Source organism: Dendroctonus ponderosae, unplaced genomic scaffold (assembly GCF_020466585.1).
Source record: "Dendroctonus ponderosae isolate FM_Combo_2020 unplaced genomic scaffold, Dpon_F_20191213v2 Dpon_F_20191213_8, whole genome shotgun sequence".
Taxonomy (NCBI): Eukaryota; Metazoa; Arthropoda; class Insecta; order Coleoptera; family Curculionidae; genus Dendroctonus; species Dendroctonus ponderosae.
The window spans coordinates 4,709,886-4,736,821 of record NW_026019016.1 but is presented as its reverse complement, the minus strand read 5'-3'; the positions used below and the strand labels follow the sequence as shown (position 1 = coordinate 4,736,821).

The 26,936-nt window shown below is 35.4% G+C and overlaps 1 protein-coding gene across 9 annotated transcripts in view; it reads left to right on the top strand.

Annotated features, from left to right (window-relative positions):
- Positions 1–26,319, top strand: part of LOC109538086 (nuclear hormone receptor FTZ-F1) — a 108,466-nt gene extending 82,147 nt beyond the window's left edge. For 7 of the 9 annotated variants that reach the window (XM_048668892.1, XM_048668895.1, XM_048668896.1 and 4 more), the window contains 4 exons: positions 14,688–14,902; positions 16,482–16,943; positions 21,491–21,910; positions 22,501–26,319. In XM_048668892.1, coding sequence (XP_048524849.1) covers positions 14,688–14,902; positions 16,482–16,943; positions 21,491–21,910; positions 22,501–22,647 — 1,244 coding nt within the window. In that variant the 3' untranslated portion in view covers positions 22,648–26,319. The remainder of the gene's footprint in view (positions 1–14,687; positions 14,903–16,481; positions 16,944–21,490; positions 21,911–22,500) is intronic. The other 2 variants (XM_019905140.2, XM_019905139.2) reach the window with 1 other exon arrangement.
- The last annotated feature ends 617 nt before the right edge of the window (positions 26,320–26,936 follow it).

Sequence of the window (26,936 nt, the reverse complement as noted above, 5' to 3'; positions counted from 1 at the left end):
CAATTTAAACCAGACGAAACACTAAAAGGTGTGTATCTTTCGATTTGCGTAATAACGCCCATGGAGGCAGGGATCGATGACATTTATTCTCGTTTCACCGCACGTTGCAAAAGCAGGCTCGACGAATGCCATTTCGACATTTTCTGGAAAATATGGCCCACCTTTGTTTCGCCGAATCTATCATAGCTCAAGAGAAAAACTGATATTTTTACCGCATGGTCCCGAATTAACACACGCTTTATATTACCGCCGACAAGCTGTAATTCTCAAGGCAATCTAGACAGTTTAAATACCTCTGACAATACACTTTACACTCGAAGACATACTCTGTATTGGACAAGCTCGTTTCTGGTTGATATATCGAGGCAATTTCAGTTCAGCTGGTGAATTTATTACATGGGGCGATTTTACATATGATATACGTATTTACAATACAAAAAAATGAAGGAAAACTATAGAATTAGGTGCCGAGTGATCAGCTAAAGAGTTTGCAGACCGAAAAATCATAGAGTTTTACATACAGTGGATTAATATGCGTGACGCGAATCAACGAAAAAGTAAAAGTGCGAACGGAGCGACTGAGCAACCATTTTATTACATACAAATAGTTTTGTGGTGGCATAGCTTTTGTGGACTTAAAAATGATGACCAAAGGTCTACAAATGACTTTCTCGAAGTGAATATCACTGCTTTAAAAGGTATAGTTTTTCAGAATTAGAAGAGCATACCTTTTGCTGTGAAGGAACAATATAGTTTTACTGTTATAGTTCGGGGGTGGCCAAACCCTCGGCCACAAAGGTTTTAAACGAAGTCCGCTAAACAAAAAAATATATATATTTAGCTGTAAATTCTTGTTAACGATTTAAATATCTATGGGAAATTCCAAAAAACCTTAAATTGGGTCTTCTGAGGGAAACAAAAGTTTGGTGAAATCTGCAACAATGGAATTATTTTTGTTAAAATTGACAGTTTCAAAGGAAATCGGGGACAAAAGGAATTTTGCCCCATTACATGTACCTACTCGAAGGCTTCAATTTTTTGAGCAAGATGTTCGATTACTTCAGAATTTTGTTACAGATAACTCAATCTTTTCATATTTTTTATTATTTAAGTTAGTGTTATTAATTGTTGTCGTTCATCATTTCCTATGTTTTTTTTTAATTACACACACTGTATAGATTTTCGTGGGAGAAAAAGATCTTCCTGTCAGCTTCAGTAAAACGGTACGCTTGACACCATTGCGTTACTCACCATTGACTGGTGTAATTTCATACCTCAGTGTGTGTTTTAATTATTCCATGCTTTAGGTTAATGCTGCATTTACTACTATTTTTACTGTCAATGAATTAAATAAATAATGAACGTATAAAATTTGTGAAAAAATAAATTCCCTATTCTTTATTCATATGGAAGTTCACAAATTTTGATAGTTGCGAAATCAAATTATATTGTGTTTTAGAAGTGGGTTATTTTTTTTATTTCTAATCATTTCACCAATATTATCATAATTAAGTACTGTACTGGCGCGGCAACGTATTTTGTCTGGCTTTGACTAATGACCATAAAATATACATTTTTTGCAAATAAACATTTTTGCTCTTAACACGTTTTTGTACAAACGAAAATGAGTAGAAAACTAGTCTCGAAAACTAAGCTATAACAAGCTTTAGTCTATTGGTTAAAAATGTGTTTACAGCTCTTCACTTATTAAGACAGCTATGCATTTATAGCAATTTAAAAAAGTTTTGTTTGGAATTTTAATTGCCAATTGTGGTATGGCGATTGCAAAGTTGTTTAATTGGATTAAATAATGGACAAAAAGTGATGGTTTTGGGCCTCTAACCTGAAAACTTATAATAACTGAAAACGTAGTAAAATTAGTACACAGTCTTGAAAGAAATGGCCAGAATAATTTGGCAAATCAAATAGTATTTTTCACAGATGTACGTGACGAAAATTTCAACTTATCTGAAAAGTTGAGCTTAAATATACGATAATTGAAACGAACATCTTACTTTACTCCATTTCTGATTTTCGTAGGCCACTTTGTGATTATTTATTGACTACAAGAACTAGCGTTAATACATACATTTGAGCATAGATCATCGCCCTGGTCATGAAATGGATTACTCATATTTCTTATAATCACTTTATAATAGATATTGAATGGATAGTTTGAATGTCATTAACGTTATTGTATTAAGTAGACGTTGGTTTAATCAGTGAAGTTCTGAAAATGCATTAATATAATAAGTACGTCACACCAATAGGTTGTTTTCAACTAAACAATTTATTCAAATATACTTGCCAGTATCTGTTAAAAATGATAAATTTTTATAACTACTTACTAACCAAAGTAATTGCAAATTACCAGCACCCAACATAGAGTAGGTGGATTTTAACTGAGGACAGCGGAAAAATTATAGATGACTCGGTTCCGTTGTCTATTACTGGTTAAAATTAAATAAACTTAGAATGGGATTTATCTAAATATCATTGTGAGGTAGGTTATGGCCATGCTGTAGTGGAACTTGATGAGGACAAACTATTTTTATCCACTTGGTTGCGTGGGTGTTTGGTATTTCCAACAAAGCTTTTGCTGATCTAATTAGCTAATTGGAAAGTGTTTAACGGCCATGCAACAAATGTTGCAGTCTTTCTTCAATCTGTTACATGCATTGGCTTTCTTCTCACAGTGTCTCACGTCTGGATAGGTCTAGTCAATTTTCGTTTTTCAATGGTGCAAGATATAAAAACAAATGGACATTTTTCCATGTTCAAACTGAATTTGAATACACGAAATCCTTGTGGTTGGTTGTTCTTTTCCTTGTTTTCGATCGACACAGCTTTGCGCCAACGTTGCCGGCTTATTCCTGGATGTTGCAATCGTCAATCGTTGGCGGCCTCGTCCCACTTAACAGTATTTTGCGCTTCTATGCCGAACCCCGATTCACATAGCCTTCATTTTACGCAGTTTGTCTGTTGTTTGTGTGCTATTTAGCCGGGCGAACGAAGCCAGCAGGAAAATAGGACATACTGATATACATATATGCAAAAAACCTGCTGGTTTTAAAGCCATAATTTGATTAGCCAATGTTCACAAAATGTAACTCTTATTCTAAAATTAGGTCTCATTGTTGTTGAGTCCTGAAATTTATCTGATTTTTTGTTACTACAGGGAAAAAATATTTTATTAATTAAAAAAGTCCTAAAATCCACTGAAGCACTGTGACAATCATAAGGGGAGGTTTGAATGCAAAGATGGGAGAGGATAAAGTTGATGGGTGCACAGGTGGCTATGAACTTTGCATGTACTTTTACGATGTATTTTTGATGCCAATCAATCCTTCAACATTTTTAAAAATTGCCCTACACGTAATATTTTTACRTACATACAAAAAATAGTTTCTGCTGATGAACCCAGCTGATGAGAGCTAATTGGCTCGAAACYGGTCCTAGGGGTGCCTGAGGTTGGCGCACCTCGAAATCTGCMCTTGCCTATTTTAAAAGYTCATGACGGSTCTGCTGCTGCCGAAGGCTTTTCATTGTTCATTACATTTAGAGTTAAACCRCCATAAAATTGGGGATAATATTTATGGAAGCTTAATGTTTATAATTTCACGMGTTCGAAAAGCCAAACACGTCCAGTCGATGTGGTATTTCCAATGCAGTTTTTCATGTTTTCACTTCATCAAAAAGATCTTTCATATTCACAGATTTTGTAAAGTTGCGTAAAAATGATCAACGAAAAAATTTATTTGCTACCTGATTGCTAACAAATCCAGGCACGTAATTCCTCACACTGTGAGAGTTTTTGTGCTTGTTCAACACAAAGTGCCGACATTTTCTGTGTTTTCCAGGCGAGGGTGACTTTAAGAATAATTTTGCAGTGTTCCGAGTGGGTTAATTTCCATTAAACACCTATTAATTCAGCTGTGAACTTGGCACATTTAGCCGTCCTCGTTGCTTTGCCAAAGTAAATCAAAATTCACTTGCACTTACCTAGAAATGGCTGCTTCACTTTCATTTATTCGCGTGTAATGACTTTCAGCTTTTATCAACTCTCAGTTTCAACTCAACGTCTACATTTGTATATTCTGATATTTTGTATAGTAAATACTGGTCATTTTTTTGTGTGTTTTTGTTTGGTACAGGAGCTGCATTTACTTCTGCAATTGATTGTTCACATATTCACTCGCAAGAGCTCGAAAACACTGTTGCAGTGTTTAACTTCAAATTAAATGTTATACTTTTGAAAAATTCACTGCTGATAACTACGTCACAAATCAGGGCCGCAGAAGAAGCCGTTTTCAAGTGGATTTCAAACCACAATATTTAATTTTCAATTATCTTCCTAACCAGGCAGTAGAAAAAACGTAATAACAATCAGCTCGTGAGCTCAACTCAACTGTAACTAAAACAAACTTGGAAGTAAAGTGTCTTAAAATAATGTAAAACTAAAACAGTGGGTCACTAAAGTCATACCAAGGCTCCGGTAAGCAAATGTAAATAAATTCAATCGGCAGGTAGCCGAAGTGAGAACTTGGTTGTAAAAGAAACGCATGTGCAATTTTTATAAACATTTATTGTTTCTTTGTCCAATTAGTTCATTTTTGTTATCACTTAATACATCATCGAGAGCAATTAGTGGCAAAGAAAAGGTGCTGGCATAGATTTAAATGATGGGTGTGCTTGCGCCTGTGGTTGTGTGCTAATCAAGAACGTTATAATTTTACCAACTGTTCATTGATCAAACTGAACGTCAAGTTGACCAATCATTGCATTGCAAGGACTGATAGGCCGGGAGCGCCGAGATAATGGACAGAACACAATTCTTCAACACACCTTTCTTGACTTAAGTATGATTGTCTTAAGTGCAAATTTAAATTGAAATTTTTCAATGTGTGGTGCTGTTGGGTTCTCCTATTCTCCAGTAATTCTGCGGTTTTCCACTTGGTCACCATTATTCGCGTTGGTGCTAATGTTTGCACAACAAATTCGAGTAAAACTCAACTATAATAATTCATTTATTTAGCAGCGCACGCCGTCGTTATTTTGCTACAAACACCACTCCCAAATCCGTGACTGGAGCCCTGTTTAAAGTTGAAAAAGTCCGTTATTACATGGTAATTGCCGGATTCTCGACACGGTCCAGGAAGTAGACTACAATAGTCCGTGTCAGGTTTTTTTTTTCACTACGGTTGTTAGTCGGGCATTCGGTGGCTGAAGTCGCTTCTCAAAGAGTCACCAGGCCCACCGAACTAGTTTTTACCACCGATACGTTTCTGATTATTCCGACACGTAATAGGTAAATTTGTTGTAAACAACAATTTATTCACTTTGCCACATACAAAAGCGGTAGCTTTTCTGGAAATTTTGTTGTCAATTCGGTAGGAAATTAAAGCCTAGGAAATTTCCATATATGTATGTACTCGGTACCACTCGATGATTCATAGTAAAGTGTGGCTTGGTTATATTTGCTACTGAGAAGTTTAGCTTGAATCGATTTATTTCAATATAAATCTAAATTTCAAATTTATACGCATAGAATAAACAACTGTTTGTGTTTTAGGTCGAGAATCCTCGCTTAATCTCCTCAACATAATGTTGCCCAAATTTCTTGGATCATTGAATGAATTCCACATTATGTTGTGTTCTTATTGTTTGCGCACTCTTGTATTCAATTTTAATACCTGAATTTGGCTTTAGCGGAAAAATTATAATCGACGGCGTGTAATGGTTGGTCAATACATTTTTTGCTCCCAACTTTTTTTCGGCACAAAGCGGCTCTTTAACACCAGATCCAAATGTGCTTGCAACTAATGAAAACTGAACAGTTCCATTACCATATTATTGTTTTAAAGCTCATTTTTAATTCATCAAATTCATTCAATCGCGCTTTCAAACTAAATCAAATGATCAATGTTTTCCGCGCAAATAAAATCTGGGTTAACAGAATACATGGCTCTTCAGTTTTAGCCGTTTGATTCATTATTGTCTATTTTATTGCAATTAATTATATTGCAATGCCTACTCACACCTGTGCCTGCACCTGGCTTTCTAGGTTTTTGACCAAATTTAAACTACTAGGCAACAAGTCATTTGTATCGAAACTGTTTGCCATTTTCAAGCATTTTTTATTGTGCCTTTTCAAGCATATATTCCGTGCTAATGAGTTAAATAATTTAATTGGATTGAACAGAAACAATAATAATTGCAATTGTATGACCCAATTTTTATTATTTGGAAGCTAGTAAAATACAAAAATTAGTCATTTTATGAAGAAACTTTTTCTCCTCGCTTATTGGACGATCTGTAATAAAAACTGTGCCACAATTTTCGACCAAGGTGTTCTAATAATGTCATGGATTTTAGCCAAAGTGATAATTCCCAATCAATTGGCTTTCGGATTCTGCCAACGTGTTTCCATCTACTTTAAGCTGAGTTGCTTCGCATCCAGAATGTCATAATAAAAAATTCGAATTTTTGCGGCATAAACTCATTAATTTAGACCGGGTTAAGAGAAAACGTTAATTTTGGTATAGTTTAACGCATCTAAATCACAATGGTTATCCGAAGTTTTTTTAACATGAAATGTGCGATTGAAAGTCACTTCACAACCAGCTGTATTTTATGCGTTTTTAATCGCTTTGACTTGCATTAAAGACATAAATTAATTCCTAAGTAGTATTGTTCCTTTTTATTAATAATTTTAAGTTGATAGCTTCAAACTAGTATTAAATTGTTGCCTAATAACCATCTACTTTAAATGTATTAAATTTGTTACTATATTGTGTCTCCAGTTTATCACTATTGATGGACCAGCAATATAATTTTATCCGGTTTAGAATAATTCTATGATCAGTTGCATACATTGTGAAAGTATTGACACTGGACAAAATAAAATAAATTAAAATTAGGAATTGGTTCCTGTTATAGTTGTTAGCAAGCTGTGCAGTTCAATTCAATCTTTACGTCTTTAGCAGCTTACCATACAATCATTCTCGACTGGATCGTAAAACTCACCTTATGAATATTAATTATTAGCCGATCGTTGATCATATTTGGCCAATGGTGTTACAAAAATTGATTTAATCCATGTCCATGTGGTTTACACAAGTTCCAAACCTGTTTGCTTAAAATATTTAGGCTGTTAGAGTGTTGCGTCACGTCGCAACCACGATCGTTATTAATATTGAAATTTTCATAACATTTATTTAGTCTGTTGCTTAAGCGAAGTTGCGGACAGAATGACAATGTGAGCACGCAAATGCGTGAGAAGTTTTTAAATGCTATATATTGTTCCAGCTGGTATATTGGCCAAGATCGCTTTAGACAAGCAGAATCCGTACGAAAACAATACAATACAATACAAAGAAATTCAAGCTGGTGGCACGTGTAAACAAAAACGGCCATTGAGAGAATGTAATGGATTTTTTAAATGGATTAACTGGGTACTGGGTACAATATCGTGCCTAATTATAGATATTGCTTCCTACTCGAGCAAATTATGGTGTTCACAGTTCCAGTTTATAAAATAATGCCGATGTCTAGTTCAAGATACCTTCGTAGATTATGTTCTTATTCGCATTGATTATGTAAAAATCGCTAAAATTACTTATTCAGTAATTATGAAGCCATACATGCGGTAGTAAATTGTCGATAGCTGAAAATATCACTCGGTTAACATACATTCGAGGAATTAGGTCACGTTGATAATGCGGTTTATTAGGACCGCAACACGATTTAAGCAGGTTTAAAATAAAACAACCGAGATACACCCACTCGGGATTGCCTAAAAACTTTGCATTAGAACGAGGAAACGCATCAAACTGCATGGATTTAGAAACACTGCCAACAATATTTCACATAAGCCGAGTCCAGATCATCCTGAATCCGTTTACCTACGTTTTCCAATTTAATAGCCTTTGAATTTGGTTGGTCCAAACGGAAATTATGTGTGTACCTACTGTACGAATGTTAAGTTATGTGACATTTACGGTATGTGCAACCGAATTTAGGTCAAGAACTTATTACGGAATCGCGATTTATTGTTTAAAGACATATTGCGTTAGGTTTGGTGTTTTCTTAACAAAGTGAGTTTTCGTGTATTGTTTAAACTCTGATTTTTAGCCAGTCGTTTTGAGTCTCTTGGGCGCCTGGGCTCTTGTAGTACGCCTGTATAAAATTTTTATCAATTCCTTTTGAGGCAACCAAAAAAGAAGAAAATATCCGTTGATCTTTTGCAAAAGTCATAATATATAAAAACAATAATAAAACCATTAATCTTTATGGTGAGATATAATGAGAAAACTGAGATCATGCTTCTTAAGCTTATAAACAATTTAAAAGGTCAGCATTTATTTCGCTTAAACGTGCTTGACTAACCGATTTTTTCTGATGATGTATTTTTTACTGCGTTCCCTATTTTGCAACGGTATTTGATATTAACTTTAATGGTAGCCTATGGAAGTATTATAAGATTTGATTTAAATTGTACATAAATTCCTCCGAACTGCAGTCCGGGCGTTTTGTGTGAGAACGCAAGCTGATTAAAGTTTCTACACTTTGGCGTATCAACATAACAATGTTGCTTTTATTAAGTTTAAAACAACGGCCATTATCAGAGAAGAACGATTTTTAATCAATTAATCAGCTATTTGAAAAATGTATTTTTTATTAAACATTTTTGTCGGGGAAGACTCATTCGTTTCTTGACAGATTATTGAGCTTAGGGTTGTTTTGTTATTTCGTTTATATCGCGGAGTTCGAGTAAATAATTTAGCATTCTCTATTGGAGGCATTGTTCGACTTTGTTTTTAGGGTTTTTTTAGTGTTTTTTTTTGTTGCTGCATGTTTTATACCTAATCTAAAGTTTTACAACTGTGTTACCTACAGTAATTCTGTTTGTTTTCCAGTTTTTTATTGAAGATCGGGCACAAATTGCGATATTAATATTCCTATCAACTTTATCAAAATACTAGTTAATAGATGATCCCAATAATAAAAAAAAGATCAAACAAACTGCAGATGAGGTCGCAAGCTGTCACTGATCAAAAGTCCGATCATAAACCGTGCCTTTCATATAAAATAGCGTACAAAATGATGTTTAATTCGACACTAATTACTAATTACTTGTTACGTACACTTTACGATGTAGACGTTCGATGATACGTGCGGGAAATAGTTACACACGAGTCATGTAAGCATTGGCGTCCAAAGCCAGAAAACTCGATGGATCAGTCGGCAAGCATGCGCCACCAAAATGAAAGTTGAAATATTGCATTAGAATACGGCGTTTCGTTTCGAAACTTTTTGATTTCACTTTTTTTCTGGGTTTGCCAGTTTCGGCTTATTAAAGCTGGTTTCACTTCACGCACAAATATTGACGATGATGTGCTAATGTCGAAACGTCAGCGCTAAAAAAGTTCAAATATCCACTCAATGCTTCAGAGCATAAAATGGGGGGACTGTATAGGAGAAAAATTCGCTTGTTTATTTCTGTTTGTGCAAGCCGCGAAAACTTGGCAATAGGTTTGCTTCGCTAATGTTTTCAATTTTAGTTCGTTTCAAGAGTTATTGAAAAAATTTTTTATCAGGTTTGTAAATACCAAAAAAGGAAAAAAAAAATAAATATTTGCGATTGGAAATACTTAAGTTGTTCAAAAATAAACCACATGACACGATTTTGGTTGATAGCCTCACAAACTTCTTAAAGTTGCCAATTTCTTATCTTGCAATAATTTTGATGTACAAAACCAGGCACGAAGGCACAGCTGATACTCACAGAGAGCATGTAGGTGTAGTAAAATAGTTCAATTCTAAGCACAAATTATTGTTGATATACCTGAACTCACAGGACGATAAGGCAGTTTTTTAAATAATACCGTTTGTATATTTATGACATTTGCACATGCAAACTGATCAGTTTATGTAGGTACTGGTGAATGTATAACTGTAATCGTTGTTTCTATATTCATTCTACGTTGCAAATACGGGAATCGGGGTTTTCGCTCGGTTTTCAAATAAAGAAATTTAATTTTGAAATATCGTCCAAACCAAGCGATGAAAAGTAAAAGAATGGGGATCAAAGGGAAGCCATAGCAATTCACATAAATTGAAGTAAAAGTCCATGGCCTCACAGTGCCCGTGCGCCTTCCAGCTCTTGGGGATGAGTAGTTTATACACTCGATCACGTTGGGAATTTGAGCACCTAACAAATTGATTGCAGAGGAAACTAATTGCTTAATTCCAATTTAAAAAAGCGACTAAACAACACAACCAAGTAACCCATTGAAGTATGCGCATGATGTAAAACTGTTGTGATATTTCCCATGGTTTGAGATGCCGGCCAATGAATCCTAGTTTTGGATTTCCTGACGTGGTTGGGTATCATTTATTTATTTATAGGTCAAACGACCAGAGAGACTCGATTTCCTGCTGGCGTAACCCAAACCGCTGGTTAACTAACATGAGGTCGGTTAATTCAAAGATCGATTCGGTCTCGGACTGGCCAATGGCCAGGTAAATCCTGCAGACGTGTTGTTAGCAGCAGACAGCAAATGAAGTTCAGATTAGTTCAGGAGCAGATCGGCTTTCTCTGGCCTTGAAACGAGTCGGTTGCGTAACATACAAAGACTGTCGTGAGGTCTATTAATAGCAAAATACACTGGGGGGCCCCCGAACGTTCATTTCACGGAACTCCATCATCGGCCCCTTGTTTCATCGACTTACTTGGTCAGTTCTTTAGCATTTCAATCGATATTTTTCATCAGGAATGGCAATGTTCGTCCGTGTTACTTTTACCTCCATGCCTTCTTAAAGTGCCTATAGATAGTAGTTGCTTCCAATGTCTTGTCGATTTCTTCGATGGTCAAGGCTCGAAATAATTCACTTCAATGAGTCAGTGCTGCGGCAGCTAAATAGATAACTCATCGCAGTGAAAGAGTAACTTTTGCAGTTTTTCCCATACCTATGCGTTCTTCTTTTTAAAAATTTCCCTCATGGTACCTACGGTTTCATATACAAGTTGGAAGATAATTTCTTTCCTTCTTCACTGAATGGCATCAGTTTTGATCGATGTATTTGGGGTCAAGTCTTGGGAGTCTGCAGTGATTAATTCCATATCCATTGCTAATGCAACAATTTTCTCGTTGAGTTCAAAGATTTCGTTTCAATAAAGTAGCAGCGCGTAACGAACAATCTTTGAACTATCAGAGGCGAAACAAAAATGTTGCTCATAAACCGAGAAGCCTAATTGGAGTCAATGCGCAAATCTGATTTAAAAAAATTGCAGCCCAGTTACTTGTTGCCTCACAATTGAATCCAAACGATACTCTCCTTCGACTTTGGTCATAGATTAAAAACCGCATAACCATTCGCATTTTTCTGGTTAGGTCTAGGTGTACTTCGATCACGCTGCAATGGACATCTAGGTCGTTTCTGTTTGTTCGGAATCCAGTCTTTTATTGTTGAAATCACACGAATACAAGTAACCGACAAGATCGAGAGTGTTTTGAATATTCAAATGTATCTGTGTCAATGGGTGCACGCTGCGGTGCCAGATAAACCATTATCCCTAGAGGAATGGCCCCGGTTCTATTGCAACAGGTTGATTGCTCGTAGTTTGTACTGGACTGAGCTGGAAGAATGATATCGAAGAGAAGGTGTGAACACTTCACTAAGCCTGGCAAAAGTTCCTCATATACATAATAAAGTATCGAAAATAGCAACTATTATCAGTGGCCAAACTAATTTGAGATAAACTGGTAAATATACATTTGTATAGTACTCTCTCGAGACTTCCGAGGCGTGATCGCAAGGCCATCCGCATTGCAATGCGTTAAACACTCGATTCCATGGCCTTGGTTTAATACATTAACTCAGTTATTATTGTTTTGGTCTGGATGATTGTTTCCAAAGCGTGTCGAATATAAACTCAGTTGATTAGCTACTTTTTACGTTGTAAAAGGGGTATGAAAAACTTGGACCGTTATATTGAAATTTCGGCATAAATTACATGATCTACTGACTTCATAATATTTCTAAACTATGCCAGCTGCTAAGTATCAGCTCACCTAAGGCGATTTATGACTGGGTTTGTTACTTAATAAAAAACTCATTCTGAGTCGATTTCTTGTCTGTTTTAGCAGGTTCTTCTACTCTTTGCATCTCTTAACCAACCATGCTGTCCAAGTTTTATACCCATTAAATTACAATATTTGAGTCTATTTTCTTTGATACGGGTTCTTCATAAAATTGATGATTTTAGGCACAATTTGATTTTGGTTCCATAAATGAACATATTTTGTTTCAAAATTTAGTACCTTCATGAACACACTCACACTAATTTTCAGCCATTCAGTGTGTTAACAAAATCAGAAGTGATTGAAAGTGTTTCATGTTGAAATGCACACAAATACACCTCCCGCTGTATACTTTGATTGTTGATGTAGATACTGCGTAGCATTGAGGCCAGGACGTTGCTTTGCAGAAAAACGACTATTTACAATTACAGCACCATAAATATGCTAATGACATCCTGTAAACTATCCAGATTACTCCTGTAATTGTATGTATTTTATGTTGTGGTTTGGAGGGCTTCACGTTACCCGAAACGTTGCCACATTGGTCCCTCCAATGACCAGAAGGCAAAAATGTGATTTATTACCTTTTGTTACTTAAAACATTCGTTGACCCACTCCGAATTTCATGTCATGAGTTGCGTAAAAAACTTCGAGTGGACGCAACCATAGGGTTACATCATACATTATCTCGTAGATTTTCGTTATTTACTTAGTTGGTGGAAGGTAACTGGGCAATTTTTATTCCTTTTCAGCTCTCTTATCAACTCGGTTGATCAGAACCGGCATTGCTCAAGCGAAAGCCCACACACGTATGTCTTTTAATCGGCTTGAAAGTAACCGAGTTGCGATATATTTGGTTGAAAAGGGAATTTGGGGAGTACACGTTACGAAATGATCAGCAAAGTTCAGTAATTGGTTGGAACAAACGTTCTATTATTAGCAGCGAAAGAAACGAGCCATTTGTTTCAATTGTTGGGGCGCTTTGTTCATGATAAACGTGCCAACGGGCTAATTGAAATGGCAGTGCACACAAAATAAATTTCATCCGTTTGCAAATTTCGTTTATTTTTAAACAAATATCGAATATTTTGCATTTCTTATACGCGGCGAACATCTACTTAAATTAAATTGGAACCATATGGGAAGCTTTTATATTATTTTTGTAAATCGCCTGCCTATTAGCTAGGCTAAACTGTTGATTTGAAACAAAAACATTAGTAGACGATTCTTATGAAAAGTATTTTTGTCGTTGGGACACTCGAACTTAATACTTTTAAAACGAACATATGCTCTGGCTATTTTGAAATACAGTTAACTAGACCACGCATTCTTCCACAATAGATAAATGTGGAATGGCTGTTGCAAGCTTTACAAATTCGCTTACTTTAAGCCAACGTATTTTACAAGAACTTTTGGGTGAAAACCGAAAACTGAAAGTCGTGGTGGAAATAATCAAATTGTTTTTACACTCGATATATTATTAATTTCGCCTATCTACATATATAATAATTGGAGTCTTTTCCGTACTGTTAGCCGTCTAAACGCTTTAATCAATGCTCGTTTAATTAAATTATAGTAAACAACCTCAAAGATGTAAGTATATTTTTAGAACAAAAATATCAAACTAATTAGCTGTGAGATTAAGATGAGTTAGAATCTATTATGCTCAATTGCATTTTCTTTATTCAAAATTGTCAATTCTGCGATAACAGAACGGCTTGTTATCATTCATTTCACTGAAATAAAAGCTGGATCTTTAATCCTTTTTTAACATTAATAATAAATTTACATGTTGGAAATAGTTTGGGCATTCGGGTCTATTGAGGCGAATATTGATAACCTCAGAAAAAGCGGATGTTTAACGGCCGTAACTGAGCTTTTTTGCTAATTTTAAGTCCTCATTGAAGATGAAAAGCGCCAATGCGTCTTTCGTGACGGCCCTTTCCGTGTACCGCAGAAAATAAACAGACGCAAACATCCATGCAAGTTGATTGTGCTAATTATAGTAAGAGAGTACTCTCAAGGCTACCAGCGCCGCGCCGTTACAAAGCATGCGATTTATTTTTAAGAAATTAATGTTTGGCAATGCAGTCAGCGAATTTTCTTTCATTGTATAGAAGCCAACACAAGGCCGGCAAATACTATCAAGGTAATAAGTAGGTAATCCGTATAGGTCTGACCGAAGGCAATTTTGATCATCTGTTCGAGAAATGTTGAACCACTTCATATAATTCATACGAACGGTGAGAATATTTTGCGGTTCGGTTCTTTGTTAGTGCAAAAGCTAAAAATAATCACCAACAACATCCAACCTTGACATGTTTCTCGTTTGAATTCAAACCAAATGTGGTATCCAAAATATTCCGCCCTTTCACACGGAATGGCAGCTGGTTCGAGCAGCTCTTTTGCATCATCGCAAATTAGTTTTTTCCTGCTTTTTATGAGATCTAATTCTTTGTCTGCTAGGAAGCGCTATCAATATATGGCCATATGTAAAGCACCTGCTGCTATATTAGTCGTTTATACAGAATTTGATCGTTGTTCATTGTTTTTAGGCTAGTTGTTTGATCATTTATAAAAGGTTTTTCTTGTCTTTTTCAGCTGTTCGAGCCGATCGCATGAGAGGGGGACGCAACAAATTCGGACCAATGTACAAAAGAGACAGAGCACGAAAATTACAACTGTTAAGACAAAGGCAACTAGCAGTGCAAACCCTGCAGGGGTCTCAAGTATCGTCTAACGTTATGTATAGCAATCAACCTGGTACCTCACCGTTTGGTAGTCTACATATCAAGCAGGAAATTCAAATACCTCAGGTTTGTCCAATTCCTAGCTAAACATAAATTCGTAAGGATCTAAATCTAAACCATGCTGTTTATTAGTTTAATTTTTATCTTAGAAAAATTTATATCAAACTTCAGAATTTTGCTAGTATTTTGGTTATTTGGTTCCCGATTTTTTTCAATTATTTCAAGCTGATTCGAAATGTTGATAGATGAATCCGGGATTCTTTTGCTGTCTACACACTTCTAGTGTGTATTCTGGACTTGCTTAAAGTCTCAATTTGTTCTGGGTTATGACAACGGTGTGATTCTGAAAGGTCAAGAAGTCTGTAAATGTTTTAAATCGAGCTGTTATTTTTATTTCAATGTTTGCTATTTCACAAAAGCGGTTTTTGTTGAGAGTTTTTCTATATTATTCTTAACTATGCACTTTATAACGATGTATCCTTGCTTTGGCTTGCACTTTTATTCAAATGATTAGCTGGGATGGATGTTTTGTTTTTATCGTGTCCGGGTTTTTTTATTCTCCCTTTATAGGCAGGGTAGAAGACTGCGAATTAGTTTGTACGATTATATATGATTTTCTATTTTGTTTGTTTTTTAAATTTATTTCAGTTTTTAAATCAGCAACTTCATATTCAAGAATCTGACATTTCTCATTTTTTAGTCATTCATTAATTAAATAATATGGACTTTCCCCATAAACTATGGATAAATAAATTCAATCTCATATCAGCTGCTATAAAAGCGGATTAGACAAAATACAGACGGAGAAAAATGGAGATTTTCCCAATTCCCTTCCATTAACAAAGAAACCGTACATCCTATCATTCAAGGCAAGGAATGTCTAAAATAAGCGACTTTATTGGGCGGATGTTTTATAAATTAAACGGATGTTGTTTATTTTGAGGTTTAACAAGTTAGCCTTGCGACGCTTTATACAAATGTGTCAATAAAACTAAAAAAATTTTTTTATTTAACGACACCTTTACAATACAATGTTTGAAACAGCCAACAACGAGACACATTTTACTTGTGAGCAACGAGTAAGTTTCTGTGAAACTATGAATTTCAAGTAGCCCCTTTATGTATTTCAGTTGCTAATTTTACGTGAAATTTGTCGAGGAACGCATTAATGCTTTAATAGTAACATCAACGAAGTCCGCTGCTCCATGGGTCTATAGGGGCCCATATTCCAGTTGGTCTCATGCCAAAGAATAAAAGTCAAAAATGAATATTGACGAATGGTAAAAATAAATGTTTCTTCGCATTCATTCTATCAAAGGTTTGAAAACCATCATAGCTATAAGATAGATGGGGTTGTGATTCCACTTTGCACATGTGATTTTAGACGCTGTTAAGGTTTTCGCAGTGAGTTTTGAAGATGCGTTGTGTCAGTTGGCAATGGTTATGCAGAAAAAGGTCTTTTTCACGCTGATAATACAGGAGTTGTAAAAATAAATGCGTCCACGACTATAAGGCATTCACTAAAATACATTATTTTCTTGTCCTCTATTAGTCAGTAGCTAGAAATATGTATATTTTAGTAGAAGTTTTAAAGCCAAAATATGCCGAGTGGTTATAATAACTAATAGTGATTTTTCCCATGTAGGTTTCCAGTTTAACCTCATCTCCGGACTCTTCGCCTTCCCCAATAGCGGTAGCACTTGGACAGGTGAACTCCCAGATGCAACAGCTCTCCGGCAACACTCCATCAACCCTCCAGATCGTGGGAGTACCCAGCGGTCCCACTCAGAATCCCAGCATCGATCAAAAATTGTGGGGCGCGGCCAACTCAACAACGACGTCGCCTCACTCACTCAGTCCGAAATCCTTCCAGTTCAACTCGATGGCACCGAATGTGCCCCAAAACAAAGTATCGCCTATGATTCGGGACTTCGTTCAGGCGGTAGACGATCGGGAATGGCAAAACTCGTTATACAACTTACTCCAAAATCAGACGTACAATCAGTGCGAGGTGGACCTTTTTGAACTAATGTGCAAAGTTTTGGATCAGAATTTGTTTTCGCAAGTTGATTGGGCGAGGAATTCGATATTTTTCAAGGATCTCAAGGTTTGTACAACTTTTTGCCCATTTTATATTGCCATAACCATAACACACAACATTACAAGTTATTGTCACTCGCAATCAATTTAGATTGTGTTCCAAATTATAGAATGCGATTTGCGATATAATTTCAAGATACGGAAAAAGAGGGATTAGTTTAGATTTTGCTAAATACCTCAAAGGAACAAATGTTTGTTAAATATCTGTGGCAAAAAATTGGGCCTCTCGGTTCGTCTTAAAGGTCAATCGCGTAGATACGAACTTAGGGGAGTAATCGGTAAATACAGTTTTTACAAGCCAGAAACTTTTGTGCTTCTTTAATTAAAAAAGGCTCATGCAATTGGCTTCTGTTGCGCTATTTTTGAGAATAATAATTGCTTTACATTCAAAAAAGCGTTCGGATTGTTGTCCACTTTACATCTTTGCATTACATTCTTTGACTTGTCCACTATTTGCCTTTAATTGGAATTGTTTCGCCTCGAATGTTGGTATATGAAATTTTATATTTTTTGGATCCTGAGTCATTTTCGCGTCCGAGCCAAAAACTCAAATAGATTTTCAATCTGCCGAAATTATCGCCTCGATTTGATGGGCTTATCGTCGCTTTTAAAGCTGTTTAACAAAAATTGCAAAAGTCGTACTTATTATGAGCTTCTGAGGTGAATGGGACTAAATCAATCAAACGCAATCATTTAAAGTAAGTGGGCTCTCATTCTCTTTGTTTGGTAAATTTATTGAATTTGAATTCAAACTGTGTGCACGGGCGCATTGAATCCACACAATTTACATACTAAGGCGAGTTGTAGAATTTCGGTCTCATTTTTGGGTTGGCGGTTGCAAAAAGTGGCAATTAACCAACAATTGCAAATTGATCAATGTTGAACCAATTTGAAAGGTTTTTTAAACGATCCGATTTGCCTTTTGAATGGCCGCGTGACAAGACAAAGTGTATAGTGCAAAGTGAATTCAAATTTAATGCAATTGCGCCACCGGTCGGCGATTAAAGGCAACAAAACGACTTTTCAGCGCACAGGCACGCCATCATTAAATTATTTAAATGCGGCTCAATTTGGTAAACTTAAAATTGCTCAATTGCAGCCTGAGATTACCGAGTTCGACTTGGCTTATTATTTAGGTCGTGGATAATATTGCACACATCATAACGTACCCACAATATGTGCGGTAATTGTGTTGTCCCTATTTCGATTAACTTTAAATCGCGATGGTATCAATATTTTCACTTTTGGAATTTACCATTATCCCTCACATCTCGCTTATTGGTGATGAACCCCGAAATAGTCTCCTAGTTTACTCGACTCAACTTTTACTACTACTACTACTATTGCTGGGCTATTTTTATGATTTTCGCTTGCTTTTAAAGAAAAGTGCTCGTAAAATGTGTTGTTCGTATGCAAAGTGCGTTCTGTTTCGACTGACACTGGCCGATGGGAAAACGTGCTCTAGTCACGTGCGTGACATAGTAGAGCTTTCTGGATTGAACCAAAGCTTCCACTAGGGTGGAACTTTTTTATAGCTACTCTCTCAGTTGCTATTTTTCCAGCTTCCTACTTTATACACCACTAAAACGTGCGTACTCTCCAAAGGGCGTTTGCAAAGCGAGTTTTAAAGCGGCAACAGTGCAATCGTATATTTACGAACTGGGCGAGTCGTACTGAAGTCTCTTTAAATCCCACCGTATAGATGGAACTATCAAACATTGACGCGAGGTGTATCTAGTGGTAATGCGCACATACAGCGCCAACTAGATTCTCACACTCCCGCGACGAAGCTTCTCCTTCTCCCCCTGCTCCATCACACTAAGCGCTCCTCGTTTAACTAGTCAAGTAGGCCATTGTTAGTGGGTCAAGAACACTTCGCAACTATTATGAAATAATGGCAACGGATAAAGAAAGATCCTACTTGCCTATGCAATGGAAGAATAATCGAAAGTGGATGTCGTGACGTGCGGATTTCGTTTCGCTTTTCATTTGGTTACCTCATTTTGATTGGGCGACTTCGGCTTAAGTACAGGTGCCGGAGATAAGCTGGCATCAATCTCGACTTGATTAATATCAAGGCATATTCCATGGCCATTAAAGTTTGCGTTCATGAATTACTCTTGCGTGTGCTTTTAACTTTTGATTTTTTGCGGATGACACACCTATCGTCATTCAAGTTTCAATCATGATCACTTTATCTGTTCAGTATTTGCGGATAGTTGCTTTTGGCGATTGTTTCCATTCCTCGATGTCTTTGTCAATATCCGATGTGCTGGTGAGCCATTGCAGCACCTTCAATCGTTCCCAAAACGGGGCGGTTGGTTTTTCCTTCTAGAGGGTGTTCAATTTATTCCATTTCTGCTACTAAAATATGGCTCAGTTTCTCCACTTCTTTTCGAAGTTAAGTGAAATTGCACGCAAATATCTAGCAACTTTTGAAATTGAAATGAAAGACTAAAATAATCAATTATAGATAAAGGTATTTGAAAGCTACTTCTTAATGCATTTGGTTGAAGAAAGGGTGGTGAAAAGTTATATCAAAAAGAGAATTTTCAAAAATTCCAATGCTGCTCTGCTCCAACTGGGCGCAGTTCACATTCAAGCATGGGTCGAACTCGACGTTAAAAAAATTAGAAAGACACTTGCTTAAAGGAGATAGTAAAGGAAAGCAGTCATTATCAATGCCACGAAATCGAGAAATAAATGAATTAGAACTCGCCTACGTTTTATCCGTGATCAAACAGTCAACAAAATCATTTAGAATTTTGCTTGTATTTTCGTTTTCACAATGTTTAATTGTTTTTTTTTTGGTACCTGGTCCGAACAAAGCGACTTTCAAACAGTAATAGAATGAGTTGACTATTTGTTGTGCAACAGGTGCAGCCGGAAAGTATAATAACATGTTCAAATAACAAGGAATATTCCGAAGAAAAAATGTCCGCCTCATTTCCAGATCCGTTTGTTTTCATTTTGAAACCTTCCAACGAATGGTTGTGATAGATTCATTAAAATTGAATATTACCCACCTCTAAAAGCCACAACTTGTACAGAGTAGGGCAAGAGCTGCCACTGGTTTCCATGTAGAAGAAAAACATGTGAAAATATCTATGTAGTTAGTGAGTCATATAGGTCCGATGGTCAGCTCGCAATAATTAAGCAAAATTGCAAATTAACTTTACGCATGGCCGTCTTCCGTAACGAGTTGCGTGAAAATAATAGCTACTTGATAAACTTTGAACTGAAATTAGCTTATATTAATTAAGTAGCTGAATGGATATTAAAAATGCTTTGCCGCCGATTCTTCGAACAATTGCCAGTTAACATTTATGAGATACAGTTAACAGCAAAGACCTTAACGAGCCCCGGGAGTGAAACTCATTTGACCAAATGAGGAAGGACCTTCGAATTAACAGCAAAAGCAATTACAAGATTTTGATTTCCCGTAGAAAAAAATTATAACGGGTTGTAATGGAATAAGAAAATTACTATCGTCTATTGAAAATAAACATATCAAGTAAAGTTGCTATTGGTAGTACCGGAATAATAGATATAAAGAATTCTAATTATTTGTGTAATTGGAAACACGAGCTTCTTTTTGGAGAAGAGGAACATCTCGATCGTACTTATCATTTCAAAGTTCTCAAAAGGATCAACAATGTTCTTGTAAATTGCTCCTTCCGAACGTTAAAATGTCCCGGATGAAACAGAAAAAACGAGGATAGCCTGTACTTGATAATTTACCAGCTCATAGCAATTGCTGTTAATGAAAATAGTTCTAACAGCGATGTCGTAATATTGTTAGTATTTTCATTGAAAATCGTGTCAATTGTTGCTGATGCGAAAGTTAGTCCGCATTTAAATAACGACGGCAACAATGTTGACACCAATTGTTGCAAAGAACGAGAGCGATACGGCATGAAAAGAGAAGTGAATATAGAGATTACGTAAAACAAGCAATGTTGAAAGTGAAAATGATGGCGACTATTGAGGCCAAGTTCAATAAAAATCGAGGCGATACACTTTTTTTAATTGGTTTCTGCCGCGAATTGAGGTTGTGAGTCAGGCAGGTTTTTGCAATTATTTTTAAATCCGCACGCAACGATTGTCATACCAATTTTACGTTAAGTAGGTTACCACCCAAAAATGTTCCATTGCATCCATCCACCCATTGCTCAAATAAATTCGCTTCATCTAGGTGGGAGGACTTTTTTAACTCGATTTAATTGGGATTTTTGGAAAACGGTTTGCGTCAGTGAATATTCGATATTTTGTTAGTCAACTTGCTCTTTAAATAATACAATACCCTGTCAGTTAGCGGGTCTGTGCCAACCAAGTTGGTCAGTGGTAAAGGTCGCATTCATAACTTTAACTCTATACTTAATAGTAATTTCGAATGCAAATGTCAACGCTATGAGTTAACAGTTGGTTGTGTTTTGTACCGGCTTATGCTAATACCAGCTCCAAGCTAAAACTGCTGGGCCTAAATATCATTCGTTTAAATCAGCTGAAGAATTCTTAAATTCCAATACGTAAAGCATTTTTTTTTATATTTAGGTTGACGACCAAATGAAGCTACTCCAACATTCTTGGTCGGACATGCTGGTGCTTGATCACATGCATCAGCGCATGCACAACAATCTACCCGATGAATCTACGTTACACAATGGCCAAAAATTCGACTTGCTTAACTTGGGTTTGTTGGGAGTTCCTACACTGGCAGATCACTTTAACAACATTACTGCCAAATTGCAAGAATTAAAATTCGACATCAGTGACTACATATGCGTGAAGTTTATGTTGTTGTTAAACCCAGGTAAAATGCACGGAATGGTAAAATACTTGCTTACATATCTAACTGATTATTCTTCTGCAGATGTGCGAGGCATCACGAATAGGAAACATGTCCAAGAAGGCTACGAACAAGTTCAACAGGCCTTGCTGGAATACTGCTTAGCATGTTATCCACAAATTCAGGTAATTTAATTTTATTAACCTCCTTAGAATAAGCAAATAATTAGTTACTAGCACGTTTTTTATTGTTTTATTTGAATTGGTATCGTCGTCTCGAATATGGAGCAACTCCTTAACCTTATTATTAGTATTTTGGCGTTCATATCAAATGTGCAATAAAACAAACTACACTTTCATTTCACAACAACAACACAAGTCAGTGTAACGGCACTTGATCAGGTTTTTGCTTCAACGTTTCGTAAGCAAAATACCGTCATCAATTTTGACTCCAATCATCCCTCAAATTTTTTTCCCGCAGTAAGTCGGAAACCAAAATTTGAATCAAGTATTTCAAACTGCTATTTTGCTATTAACAGATTAATTAATTACGTGACTTCTCCCCCTTTAACCAACTTCCAATGATTTGTGGTTTCCGATATCTCCCTTCCGTGCTCTTCTTATCTTGAAAATAAAACCAACACGAACAAATGTTGAGCGTTTTGAAACTATTTCATTTGTGAAACTATTCGTTACGCCGTTGCTAGTAGAATATTAGAGCTTACACAAATATGATTTTTTGCATATCCGTAATAAATTTAATTTTTTGATTCCAGGATAAATTCAACAAAATGCAGTCGATACTGCAGGAGATCCATTCACTGGCTTCAAAGGGTGAAGAACATCTGTATGTCAAACATTGCAATGGTTCCGCTCCAACGCAAACATTATTGATGGAAATGCTTCACGCTAAGAGAAAATAACACTCTGAGATGGAGCGCTTAATTTTCAAAAACAAGTTACCATTGCCGCACAATAACGGTATTACCAGTGCCGAAACTGTATATAAACAAGTGGAAATCTCAGTAATTGACTATTAACCGCTGCAAAACTATAGTTCAAAAGCAAAAGACTTGGACTATTTGCGGGATAGGAAAAAAACTCCTAACATAAGCACTGCCAGTTTATAGGACACTTTTGTTGAATGTAATACAGACGGGCGTTTAACGATTTGGAGAATGATGATTGATTTGATGATGAATGTGAGAGCGAAGGAGAAAAGGCTTAGACCGAAAGTAACATTTCCTATAAGCTGGCCTATCAAGCAACAAATTAAAGAAACGAAAGCAGAAAATCTGAAAAAGTTGCCTTCACTAAGTACAAAAAGTCCTTGGGCGGCAAAGGATCGCGAAACTTTTCCTTATATTTATGAGACAACGTTTACTTATCGTTTGCTACTTAGCGTCCACAGTACCACTACTCATCTAAATATAGGAGGAATTACTGGCTTTATTGAGTCGAATTACAATCGCTCTCGCTCCTACACATAACCTTTGCTTAGTAGTCTTAAGCCACATCCTATCTTTCTAGGTCTAGGAATTGAATGGATAAAACAGAAAAATTATCGATATACAAATATCTGTGATACGTCATAACTCTATTAGATACAATATTTTACAGATATTTTGTTCAAGTAGAAAGAAAAATGTAATTTAAACTTTGTACTCTATTTATTCATTTTTGTTTTTGATACTCTAGCTCATTTTATTTCAAACTTTATGACAACTGCAGCCAAATAAGCAAAACATTATCAGTTGAAATGCCTAACATTTCTTTTAGATCAAAGTCTCAATAATAAAACAGACTCATGCACTGCATGAATTTAAGTAAGATGATTTTTCACACTCGACAATAAGCACTCGATTTACAACGAATATTTTGTTGTTTCAAAGAGTTAGTAGTTTTATATTATCGGCAAAGGTTGTTGTGGGAACGATTCGCAATTCATCTAGTTTCGTTTTAAGCGTGAAGGGATGTGCCATCCCAAATATTATTGTTTAAATGCTACACATTCCAAATGTGCTCCCTACGGGATAAAAGGGCATCAATAGATTTGTAAACTTTCGTGTAACGTGAATGCGAGTGGCTGGATAAATGTGTTGCACGTAGCCTGACTGAAAAAGATGCAACGCACACGTTCATAGAGGCTTTATTTTTCAATATCCCCATCAGCCATCAAAGCTGCATAGTTTAGATTGCAAGTAAATGAAAGACATTGTAAATTAGCGAAGCAAATACTCCGCGCTACCATGACTTGATACCCTGATATTCAGAAATATAGAAGCCTGTTTTTTTTTCATTTGGGTCAGTCTTACTCTTAGTTCAACCGTGCTGAAATACCGAAAATCCATACAGCGTTTTAAAGCATTGAGGACTCAAACGCCAGTCAAATTAAAAAAAACTGTATAAGTAATTCTTAAACTTTTTACACTCTATATGACACATGCAAGACATTTTTTTTATCTAAATCAATTCATGCGTGGTGTCATTTTATAGTTTGATTACTTCGTTAAAGAAACGAAAGATGGTATGGTATAGATTTTCAAGCTCTAAATGACTGGTCATTGCTTTTATGAAAATTCTCTATCAACTGCGTATTTTGCTCTTTCTCAGTCAAAACCTTCTTAGTCTGTTAGATTAACATTTTTCGCGGTGAAGGACTAACAATGTGTTTAACGTAATTACGACTGCAACTGGTAATTAAGTATTATAGTGTGAATACTGTTGCGTTTTTAGAATAAGCATAATAACGTGTCACATTAATATCTACTTAATGTGGGATAACCAAGAGTGTTCGGTACTGTGGTCGTTTTTTCACCTTTATAAAGAGCCCGTGGAATAATTCTCTTTCATCATCTAATTTTAGACTTGCTGGTTACGTATAGTGGTGGTCACTATAAGGCAAACAGATCGTCTAGTTTTTTTAAATAAAATTTTATTGGCAGTAGTAAGAAATTGTATTTGAAACATCGAGACATCGTATTACAATTTGTTAAGCCGTACATAACCGTTTATTATTTACTTAAGTTTAATATTTTTATAAAATTGTGATAATACGGTGTTAGAGAGTAGCTTAGAGTAAGGGTAAAATGCGTTTAAGGTCGGATATGTAGCAAAAAATATTCTTATAGATGTACATAGAAAAGCCTTTAAAAAAGCTACCATATTTTTTGTTCAGTTTAAAATGCCATTAAGAGCACAAACTGTCTGTTGATGTGTAATGGACAATATCTTTTATTGAATTTGAAACGCTGATGGAATATGTGGAAGCCCATTTTGTACTTTTGAGCATGTATTTTGTTGGAAGCTAAGTTTAGCTTTAAAAACCTATAATTAATTATAGACAATCCACATTTATGGATAATTATTTTATATATTGATATTTATTAATTGTCCAGTATCTTTATATTTGTTTAATATAAGATTGCTTTGCGTTAATGCTGCAATTTTATTGAAGTGCAAATTGGCTTTCCAAGTATTTCAAACAGGTATATTTAGTGAAACACAAAAATGTTCAATCAAGTTATTTAATTAAATGTGACTTTATTCGTAGAATTGTTGTTAATTTGCGCTCTGTAATTTGTTCAGATGTACATTTAAAATGATGTTTTCGGAAAACAAAATATACTTTTTGGTGTGAGATAGTTCTATATTTTAAAAAAGAGAACTAGGTATATTTATTTTTATATGCCCGTAACTGTGATAAGGAACACACATAATTATTAACTTAGCAGAAAAGAATTTATTACATCACAAAGGAATTTATTTTTCCATTTTTAACCATCACGAATATTTCTTATTTATAAATCAGGAATTTGTTGCTTTAATAGTGGCTATTTGTTAGAAAATACTTTTTTATTCAACCTATAAATCCCAACAGGAAAAAACAAATTTGCCGCAAATTGTGTAAATATAGAAGAAGCCCTCCAAAGCAAAAGCGTAGTGATATTCGTCTTAAAATGGTGCTTCGAAAAGAATATTATATTGCAGTGTTACCAGTTGTAAAGAGTAAATAGCCTGTATCACAATTTTATAGTTTGTATCTACTATTGTATTAATTTTAAAAATGTAAAAAATTGATGTACGGTTGTTAACACATCTAAAATTCTTGTACATAATTTAAAAACGTTATGAACATACATAATTATAATATTGTTAAGTAAATACTAGATTGTTACTGTTGATATGTTTGCGTATATGTACCATCTATATTTTTTTTCATACTGGGCTTCTTCAAGCTAACAGTGCAGATGGCAAGTACTATACCAAGTCCGCAGTACAAAATTAAAATAGTTATTAAAAAATTAAGAAATATGGAATATTTTCACGTTTCGTTTTTCATTCTTTTTTGCTTTTGTGTTTCGATTGGAATATGTCAAGATTTTTTTCTTAATCCCTCACTTAATTTTATACTTGCCCTGTGAACCGGTCGGAAAAAGCCCCCTTACTTAACAAGCTTACTTTGTCAAGAAAAATACTATACATTTATATATAAAATTCTACACTTATTTAAAAACAGTGTGATTGAAAGGTTGTAAATATAATTTATGTGGACTACAGTGAATTGTTTATAGAATAAATCACTATGAAATTGATATAACTGTGTTTTATTTAGTTCATCAGGTTAGCCGTCTAGTTTACCTTTTGTGGTAAATAACGATAGAAAAAACGCAAATAATTTATTGGCGTGAGTACCTATTTAATTACCCATTTTTCTAAATGACGGTCAGTATACCGAAATGAACAGTAGTCATATCAAATCTCACTCCTTGAGGGCAAGAAATAATTTTATTTCGAATCGAATTAATGAGCAAAACATTTTTTAAACGAATTTAAGCTGTTAACAACATGATATAACAAATGGTAGTTTCAAAAACTTTGGGACTGAAGTTGAAACGCGTTTCAATTCAATTCAAATCAAGCGGTTAGTTATTGAAAAGATTGGAAAAATTTGTTTTGCAATTTTGCGCAAATCGCTTCTTAGCAAGTTCACTATCATTCAACAAACATATTATGCAAATCACTGAAAAAAATAGTCAGAATACATGTAAAAATACACTCATTTACATTAAGAATGAATATATTCGTTCATTTTTTTTAAGTGGAAATTATTTATGTTCCCGTAGGTGAGCGAAAGGTCAGCTGATGGTTTACATTTAAAAGACGAGGCAAATTAGAAAATCATTAACGGAGCAAGCAGCTTCTTACTTTA